This window comes from Malus domestica, chromosome 15, assembly GCF_042453785.1.
Source record: "Malus domestica chromosome 15, GDT2T_hap1".
Classification (NCBI taxonomy): domain Eukaryota; kingdom Viridiplantae; phylum Streptophyta; class Magnoliopsida; order Rosales; family Rosaceae; genus Malus; species Malus domestica.
The window spans coordinates 5,595,523-5,606,048 of NC_091675.1; the positions used below are offsets into that span (position 1 = coordinate 5,595,523).

At 32.9% G+C, this 10,526-nt stretch overlaps 1 protein-coding gene across 2 annotated transcripts; it reads left to right on the forward strand.

The window, feature by feature from the left end:
• Positions 1–1,746: 1,746 nt before the first annotated feature.
• Positions 1,747–4,364, forward strand: LOC103424683 (cold-regulated protein 27-like). 2 transcript variants are annotated; one of them, XM_008362775.4, is made up of 5 exons: positions 1,747–1,998; positions 2,456–2,665; positions 2,762–3,059; positions 3,601–3,710; positions 3,802–4,364. In XM_008362775.4, exons 1-5 carry the CDS (start codon positions 1,897–1,899, stop codon positions 3,832–3,834), a joined length of 753 nt encoding a protein of 250 aa, XP_008360997.2. In that variant the 5' UTR covers positions 1,747–1,896; the 3' UTR covers positions 3,835–4,364. The 2 variants fall into 2 exon arrangements, with proteins under 2 accessions (XP_008360997.2, XP_008361000.2); XM_008362778.4 differs by having other exon boundaries at positions 1,760–1,998; positions 2,762–3,079.
• Positions 4,365–10,526: the final 6,162 nt, after the last annotated feature.

Consider the following 10,526-nt stretch of genomic DNA (forward strand, 5'->3'; position numbering starts at 1 on the left):
TTGAAATAAAATCTTTAGAATAAATCAATGTTTTAACCAATAAAAAATTCATAAAAATTATTTGAAGATGTTGTCAAGTTTGAACGAGGATCCCAGAGATTCTAAAATTGTATCCGTTTATCGTCTATCCTGCAGTCAGATTTTGTCAGGTACTGTTCATGTTTAATTTTAAATAAAAAAAATTAAATAATTTATGACCACACGATGTATCATGAACGGATACGATTTGAAAATCTCCAGGATCCTCACAAAGAGAATTCGAAGAGGATTCTCATTCGTCAAGTTTGACAATAATTCTATTGCTACAAATTTATGTCATGTCAAGAATTGACATTTTTATTAAAAAAACGTTATTGTTGATGTGGATTTTTTTATATTTCTTTTAAAACTACTCCAAAATATCCCTAAAGAAGGGCCTAGAAAAAAAGAATCAAATTGCAAACTTTGTATTATTTAGTGAGGCAGAACTTTCATAAAAGTGACGGCATTTCTTTATCCCAACACGTCGTTTTCTATATTTTAAATTTCAGTGATTCCATAGGACCTCACCAAATTCAGATATTTATGTTTATGGAAGGTAATCAACAATGTTACCCCCACATTCATCTCACCGTTCATTTCAAACTTTCAACTTGGTTTTTAATCTGTTAATATTTTCGTATAATGTATTAATTTGCTGTCAACCGTCAAAAGAAATAAATTAATAAAGAGTTACTTTTGGATGTTAAAGTGAAGATAGCTAACAGATGTAAGACCGTATTCAATGGAAAATGTCAAATTATTAGAGTTAAATTAAAATTGATGGTTGATGTGTCATCTGAATTTTTATGTCAAATTTTGTGTGTTGTCTAAATGAGTTGTTACATATTAATTTTCTATTAATGTAGAGCTTTAAATGGTTATATTTGTTAAAAAAATTGTTGAAACAATATTGGTTGCAATGTTAGTGGAATAACAGACACACCATTAAGCTAATCAAAAATAAATTTGACGGTGATGACAAATTTGACTCCTAAATACAAAAGCTTTAAATTCAGTAAGCAAATAACACTTTAGTTTGAAGAATTTTTTATGTCAAATTTGCACAATCATATCTTCACCTAGGATTTAATATCTCTTTTAGAGATGCTCTATTAATTTGAAAATGACGGATAAATTGGCACTTTTTTACCCATTAAGAATGCTCGTAACCAAACTAAATGATGACGGAAAAATAGAACATTAATTAAAACGATGAAAAAATAAATTTTTTATTATTAGACCGATCAAAATTAGATATTTACAGTGTTACATCAATAAGATATTAAAGATATAGAAATGAGATAACGATAATATAGTGAAGACTAATTATTTCGAGATTTGAAAAAATGAGAGAAGGCTATGCGTTTGATTGGTCGATAATACGATTAGATTAATATTCGAGAAATAATACGCAAAATATCTTTGACCTCAGAAGCTCAAAACGAAGAAACCAAACAAATATCAAGACGAAAAAGATAGGACCACCGACCGGACCCGAAAGGGAAAGAGCGCGCGCCAAGAGGCGTGTGGGTTGACAGTAAAAAGTGGGGATGCCACGTAATCCAGAAAGATCGAAAACCAAATCGACAAAAGATATTTTGGAGGCCTCCAATAAATATCTGGGCTGCCCCCATCGAACCCGGGAGTGACGTGGCGACGCCATGGCCCCATGACACGTGTAAAAGGCATGACAACTGTACGGTTTCGTTCCCATCACCGCCTCCAAAAGGCCCAAAACCCCCATCGCATTTTAATTCCTCAAACTCTTTCCTCTTTCGTCTCCTTCTCGAATCATCTGAAAATTTTCGGAACTCCAAAAAAAAAATTAAAAATTAAAAATTCTTAGATTCTGAGAGGTGGGTGTTCTTGGTAGTTATGGATAATTTCAGTGGGGGAGAGTTGAAGGTTTCTATGCAGACCGGTGAGCGGCTGGGCGGGGTTGCTGCGGCGGCGGAGGACCCTCCTTCCGACGGCTTGGTACATCCCCTTTTTTTTTTTTTTTTGCTGAAAAATCATTACTTGGATCTTTTTCGGTGTTTCCCATTTCTTAGTTTTGAGAATTACAAATTTTTGCAGGAATAATAAAACCCAGTTAAACTTAAATTTGTTTTAGAAAGTCTTCATCTTTGAGCTGGGATCTAACGGAAATTGCACCCAGATGGGGTTGACTTATTTTATAGATTTTTGTAAATAATTAGAATATAAGATCCTTGGTATATTATTATTTTTTTTTTCCCAATCCTTCTTAGGTTCTTATATTAATTGGAAATCTGATATATGTCATGCTACTGCTCATCTGGGTAAATATGAATTGAATGTCAAATTTTCCTTTATGATATTTATGCAAGTAATATATTGTCAGTGTATGAAATTGTTTGTGTTAGTTTGAATGTGTTCTGAAGATTTTGTGATGATTGTGTGCAACTGGTATTAGGGTATGGCGGCTCGGACTGAAACTATGTCTACAGAATGGACGGATGAGAAACACAGCATGTACCTCAAATCCATGGAAGCATCATTTGTTAACCAGTTGTATAATTCCATGGATTCGCGTGGTCAGAACTCGCAGAAGGGGAATTCATCGCATCCGAAATTGTCAAGGCAAAAGCAACCCCAGTTTAATTCTCGTGCCCCTTCCGGCCGGGTCTGAACTCAATCTATTACTTTAAATGGATTATGGATTTTCGTGTTGTATTGTATGATTACGGTTAATTCATTGGGAGTTATTTGTTTACTGCAGTTTAAGGTACTAAGAGGCGGTTGCTGGCAGAAAATCAATTTTGTAAGAGCTGAGGCTGAAGCAAGGGCAGATGAAGATCTTCTGGCGAATCCGTGGTTCCTGCACTTTAGATCTGCCGGCAAGCCCAAAGATTTTGAATCTCCCATTGTCCAAGAACTGGATGCATCACTATGTGAAGAAGTCGAAGTCGATTCAAGTAGGAAGAAGGAAATGACGGGTGCACCAGCTACATGCTCGAAGCAGTTTCATGCATCTCACTCTCAGTTGCGCCATCAGGATATGGTTGGAAGCAACACAGGTGCTCTCAGCTACACTTTGGTGTGTTTGCTGGAAGATTTTTGCCTAACTGTGTCTCGCATTGATTTTCTGCTCTGGTGGTATTGATTTTATGTCTTTTGCTGTGCATGTCTTGCGTTCCATGCTATGCATTTACTCGATGATCCTTACACAGAAGAAACAAATAGTTCCACCTACCATAGTTTTTGACCGAATGGAGATTCAAAACCTTAAATTGATTAGTGAAATATGGTGCCTCATTCATTCAGTCTTGAATTTTTATCTTTTAAGATTTGAACTCAGTTATAGTCATTGTGAAGTAGTTGCGATTTAGATGGCCCGAACATAGAAATGTAGAATAATGGAAATATGGTTGGACATCTTTCATGCGTTTTGCAGACAAGATTCAGTTTCAGCGTCGCAAAGTAACGATAAATGTTAGTCCATTAAGGCCGAATGGATCATAATTTGTACTCTCTCTGTACAATTGTCTGAAACTAGAGTTCTATCTATATCTTATACATCCCAAAAAGTATTGACCCATATTTTATTTATTCTTGCAGAGGTCTCGGATCAGAATTTTGTCGATGAAGATATTAAAGAAAAAGCAGTTGGTTCATGTGATGGTAAGAGGATGAAAACTCTTATACTTAATACCTCAAGTAACGATCAGGTAATGTCTTCAATGCATTATGCTACTACCATACGATCATATCATGTGGGGATGGAGTCCTAAAATTGTTGTTCTCTTTCTGCAACTTTAGGTTGTTCCACTCCGCAAGCCTGCCGGTACCTGACGATGTAACTAAGAATAGTATACTATTGCTACAGCTAGAGGAAAGGAGACCGTGTAAGAGAAAATGGATGCATTGGACGATTATTCTGTAACCTACGAAATTATGGATGGATATTGGAGACTGCAGATGGTCGCTAGACACCGAGTTTAAAGTGCTGTTGCCTGCACGCATACTTTAGTGTGTATGTCAATGGGAGAGGTGGAGAGGTAGATAAAATTCAATCAAGGCATTTGTTCATATGTTTTGAACATGAGTACAAGTGACATCGGAACAGCAGGAGTAGGAATCGGGTGCCAGAATGTGCTGTTATTATGCCTGTATAGATTTGGTTCGTCTCATTAGTCATTGTTCTTGGTACCATTGCCGATTACCTAGTACTGTATTGATTGAATGTTGTATCTCATTTTTTTTCGGGCAAGGCGGAAACCGGCAGTTCAGACAGGTTATTGTCTACTGCGGCCGGGCCTTGTGCGCTGCAATGACTGTTGAACCAAGCCTGAAATAAAGTAAAAGCAACCCTTTAGGAAGTATTTGTTAAATTTTCTGTGGCTAACTATTTGTTGTAAGTTGTGAGTGTCAAAGAACATGTGCTCACTGTTTCTTGATATACAGTTAACTTGGTCAATCTGAGTTAATGGTTGAGAAAATTATGGAGCCTTATCTGGTTAGGTTTAGGAATCCTAATTTAGTGTAATTAATCATGAAAACCTTAATTAGTTGACAAAAAATTCGTTACCATCTAAGACTCTAATGAAATCCTAATTGATTTGGAATATCTCTTTAATCAGTTAATAGGCCGGATTAAAGGGATGAGCGTGTGTGTGTGTGTATATATATATATATATATATATATATTAGGAGGTTCCTGCACTCACAGTATTATCCTATTCTAGTGCAAAATCCTATTTCTGTGCACAAGGACTCTCGGCTGCTGGAGTGTAGAAGTTCCTCCTTGAAAGCCTAGCAGTCATGGCTTCTTCTTCCTCCGCTTTGGAAGATAAGTTTATTTCCCTTTAATTGTTTGATTGGTTTATTGTAGTTATATTTATTATATCTGTGATCCTAGTAACTTGTTGATTTTCATATTACATCTTACATGTGGTATCAGAGCAACTCAACTTGTCTAGGATTCAGAAGTTCCACGATCATATGGTTCGTTTTGAATATATTGAAATTATTTCTGCATGTACTGTACTTTGTTCCTTGTCTGCAGATACAAATCTGTTAGGGAATTTGCAAAGCTTGGGGTTTGGATTATAGGTATCTGTTTGAACTTTGAACAAATTTTGACAAACTGAAGGCATAATTAGTTTGTGTTTTAGTTAAATGTCTTATACTTATCGATCCTGAGGCTTCCGCTTATTTTTAGAGTATTTTTATAATTACTTTTCTGACTTCATGACTCTCATGTAATTATCAAAATGGTTTTGTTTTGCTTTCATGGGAAGACGTGAAAATGAGTTTTCTTAGCCATGTCGTGATATTAAGAAGAAAATCAGATTGCTTTGTTTATAGCTATACTTATTTGATGAAAGCTATATATATATATATATATATATATATATATATATATATATATATATATATATATATATATATATAATTTTGCATTGAATTTTGATCTTCGTCTGGTTAATTTGATAATTTCTTCTTAATTTGTTGTGACCTTAATTAATATGTGAGTATATTATCAATTTCTGGAGTTTGGAGGCTTGTCACAATTTGCATCTAAATAGTTTGATTTAATTATTTTAATATGATTAATATCAAGATTGACTTGGATGGCATTGTTGTAGCTGCTGGGCAATGTTTAGGGTTCCTTGTTTTGGAATCCTATTTACAATAATAATTACTATGGCTTCTCATGGTGTTTCAAATTTTTATCTCACACACTGGTCATCGGCAAGCCGTTCTTTAGTGACTACTCACGTTGTCAATGGTCAAGTTTAAAATTTTGGTCATTTTCCGAGTCTTTCGGCGAGAATCACTTGCCATTAGGAAACATGGGTATGATTTAATTGAATTATGCTTTTGAATAAATTACATGATATCGATTATATTCAAACTCTTATATATAAATCCTTCTACGGATTAATATGGAATTTTGTTATGAGTTCGTGAGGTTTGTCTTCTTGTTTTCCCTCTTTTCTGTGTATACATGGAACCTCTCAAATAATCCTATCGTTATGTGTTTCTGGGATTTTCATGCTTCCGCTCACTCTTATTCTATTATTTTTCATGAATCTATTACCCTTGTATTAAAGAGAAGAATTGAAGTGGTAGTGTTGAGATTTTTTGCCTATAGTAACTTATATTTTAACTACATCGGCTTATTGATTGCATGATTAAATATTGTAGTTCGGTCCATAATTTTTGGAATAATGAATTAAAAGGACTAGTGTGGCTTTTGCATTGAACTTTGATATGGTTACCAAATTTGGATATTTTGCTGATGTAGACTTTAAGCGAAGTTGTCTTTATAACTAAATCCTTTTCTTTTATGGTGAAAAGGGATGCCTTGTTTGTAGTAATCACCAAAAGAATGAATATTTGTTACCTATTTGCATTTTGTGTCGCAAATATATAGTGAATGGTCATTCTTTAGCCAAATTCTCATCAATGCATATGTATCTCATTTTATTGTGATCTGATTAGAAGATTTTGTAAATTTCATTCACCGTTCCAGAACAATAATTTGATAAATTTTCCTATCTCCAATTTTGATGAAATTATGTCATGTTATGTTATATAATGAATTCTATACATGCAAAAATTTTCATGTCTTTTGGACAAGAAATGGATTTATGGTAAATTTTTAAGTGTGTTTGTAATATTATTTTGATATATTTATGTAATTGATAAATTCATGAAATTTTAGTATGATATACATTGAGATATTTATTTTAAATCTGGAAATTTTGACGAGCATTGGTTTGCAAATGAATTATTGGTGTTTTTTTTTTTATGTCGGGACTGTCCTGCAGAATTTACGCAGCTTCTGCAGCACATTCCATTTCGATTTTATTTTTAGCCCACTTATAAGATTGAAAAAATTATGGAACTTTTGGTGACAATAAATGTATATGTCTACTTCATTTCTGGAAACTCTCATGCATGTTGGAGACAAATTGAATTTCTGGTGATTTATTTAGTCCCCGGTATGTACTGTAGAATTTTGCCGTTTCTGCAGCACATCCAATTTCTAATTTTCTTTTAGTACACTTGTAATGTCTCAAAAATTATGAAATTTTGGGAATTAACAGCTTTGTATGTTTACTTTATGTCTGAAAATTTTCATGCATATCGGATGAACAATGAATATTTGGTGATTTTGTAATCTCAGGTCTGTACTGAACCTTTTTCTGCAGTTTCTGCAGCACCTCCATTTTCGAATTCAGTTTTGGCTCGCTTATAAAATTTTAATAATCATGAAATTTTGCGAAATAGTAGCCTCATACTTGAAAATTTTCATGACAACCTAGCAAGAATTGAGTTTTCAGTGAATATACAAATAATTTAGTATTGCTGAATTTTGGGACTTCAAACAACTGGTTGTGTTATGGGATATTGTTTCACTGATTTGTGCACATCTATTGGCACCAATTTTTAGACAAGTTTATTGTTTCAATATGTCCTTATTTTATGCAAATTCTCAATACTAATGACTTTTATTAGGCAACACTGATTAAGTTTTGATTTAAAGATGTATTGGTTTATTTTGCTCAAACCAATGTTCTATTTGGTCATCAATTTTGATGTGATGATCATCGCCTTTTGAGACCAAAATTGGAAAGTGGCATCAGTTTACTAATTGATCATTTTGGTCTTTATCGAATAACTGAATAACCATGTTTTCTCTTTCGAGAACTCTATTGTTCAATGTCAACAACGACATACTTTTGTGTCTAGTTGAATCTTTTGAGAATCATTGAATATCCAACAAAACGGTTATTTAATATTGTTCTAAAGGATTATTTTGAAAAATCAAAATTCTAATTTATATGGTGAATACTTTTGTCCCAATGGGAATTTCAAGAAATCACTTACCAATTATAAATTAGTATTATAGCAAATCATAAAGTACTTCTAACATATTTTCATCTGGCCAAAACTGTTGAAGCTATATGTATTTTGTGTATTTTATGTTTTCGCTAGCTATGCATGTATTTTCTTTGCATGATTAGTTTCTGCCCAAAGGTGTAACAATCATGCAATTTGTATTTGGTTTGATCCTCCACAACTTGACTACTTTCATGATTAATCTTGCGGAATCGAGAATGAGTAGGTAAATTTGCCAATCTTTTGCCTTAATTTTCTCTGAGTTCTAAATTGGATTAAAATTATTGTTGAAAAATTGATGTTATTGAGATATCTAAGTGTTTGTTTTAATCAACTTTGTTTTAGAATTAAAATATAAATTTTGAGTTTGGATCCTCTTATTAGGTTACATTTTAATTTATGACCTAATCTTTAACACATATGTGAGTCTTCTCTCATACACTAAAATAAAATAAAATTTGTAGTCATTGCTAAGTTTTTGTTTATGAAACCTTTTTTTTTTTTAATTCTAACCTACTTAAAAAAAACTATGTATTTGATCTTTATTAATTCAAATAGCCTATATTTTGTTATATGAAAATCATTTTCTCTAGTGTTTAAACTTGCAATTTTGAGTGTTTGCCCAAGTGGGAGAAATAATGTATTATGGGCTTCACACTCATCAATTTTGCATGCTTTTAATGGTCATAGTTTTGGTAGATAAAATATACATTATCATACTTGTTTATATTTTATTTGTTATATATGCAACTAATCTTGCAAGAAACTCAATAATGGTTAATGAGTATATTCTGCTCAAAAGTGTTTTGCTTATTAATTCTTGTTTGTTGGTAACTTGTGATTTATATATTATTGATGGATAATTAATCTACTCAAAAGTGTTTTCTTATTTAGTCCAACTATAAATCAGTGAACGGTTAAACACGAAATTGACAAGATTGTATAACTTCATCTGCTCAAAAGTGTTGAAACTATATACGTTTGCCCTTGTATTTTATGTTTTAGCTGTGAAAACCTAATATAATCAAATTTTGTCCAAAGATGATTATGGAATTATATGTTTTTGTTGGAATCAGAAAACGTTATGTTAAAGTTTTCTGTTTCTGTCAAATTTTAGATGAATAAAACTGACCATATGATTTTGTATATCTTTTTAGCCACTCACTTCCTCGCAATATCTGACATAGAGATATAGTCAGAAAAATTAGTAGTTGATGTTGAATTTTCTATACTTTTAAAACTTGATTAATGTTTGATCAGTGTGAGCTTTTAAGAGATGTGTGCATTTATGAGATTTTTTACTCTTTTAATCAGTGGGAGTTTAAGATTGCTTTTGTATTATTGATTGAAGTGTTAGTGGAAAATTGGTTTAGTAGTAAAATTTTATTCATAAATCTTGATAAGAGAATAATTTTGTAAGAGTATATTGTACTTGCATCTTCTCTTATTTTTATGTTTTAATTGATAGAAAATATGAGCCATGCTTGCATAAGGCTTAGGTCAGGAGTTGATCTTTTGCTTATCAACCTGAATTTAACGAATGATGTCAAGCAACATTGTGCTCGTAATTTGATATTCGTGGTAATAGAGTAAACATGTAGAAGCAATTACATGTTATTTTCTATAATCCAATATTTATACTACTAGTGACAAGTTGTTAAAGGTATAGTTGCAAATTTTGTGGGACTCGGTGATCACCTACCACTTAGACAAATAAGGATCATGTTCTTGGACACTCAAGTGGGAGAATGTAAGTTGTGAGTGTCAAAGAACATGTGCTCACTATTTCTTGACATACAGGTAACTTGGTCAATCCGAGTTAATAGTTGAGAAAATTATGGAGCCTTATTTGGTTAGGTTTAGGAGTCCTTATTTAGTGCAATTAATCATGAAAACCTTAATTAGTTGACAAAGAATTCGTTACCATCTAGGACTCTAATGAAGTCCTAATTGATTTGGAATATCCCTTTAATAAGTTAATAGGCCGGATTAAAGGGATGAGAGTGTGTGTATATATATATATATACATATATATATATATATATATATATTAAGAGGTCCCTACTCACAATATTATCCTATTCTAGTGCAAAACCCTATTTATGTGCACAAGGACTCTCGGCTACTAGAGTGTAGAAGTTCCTCCTTGAAACCCTAGCGTCATGGATTCTTCTTCCTCCGCTTTGGAAGATAAGTTTATTTCCCCTTAATTGTTTGATTGGTTTATTATAGTTATATTTGTTATATCTGTGATCCTAGTAACTTATTGATTTTCATATTACATTTTACGTTCCTTGAAAGTCTGGGATTGCGATGAAAACAAGGTAGACGCCATCTTTTGAATTGTTAATCGCTAGTAATACAAATTGGTGACATCACGTGATAAATATCTAATAGAGAGTGGTTCCATTGAGATAATATATGGGGTGCAAGAGAGTTTTTCTCTGCTAGCGGTCGACTGATTCTACCTCTCTGTTAAGAGAGTTTTTCTCCGCTAGCGGTCCACCAACTCTACCTCCTTGTAAGCCGTCTGTCGATATCGATAAAGTTGATGATTCCAACTACTTCGGGTTCCACAGGTGATAGTTAGGGTTTCTGGTTTCGAACATTATATGGGTAGTGTAATTTAAATT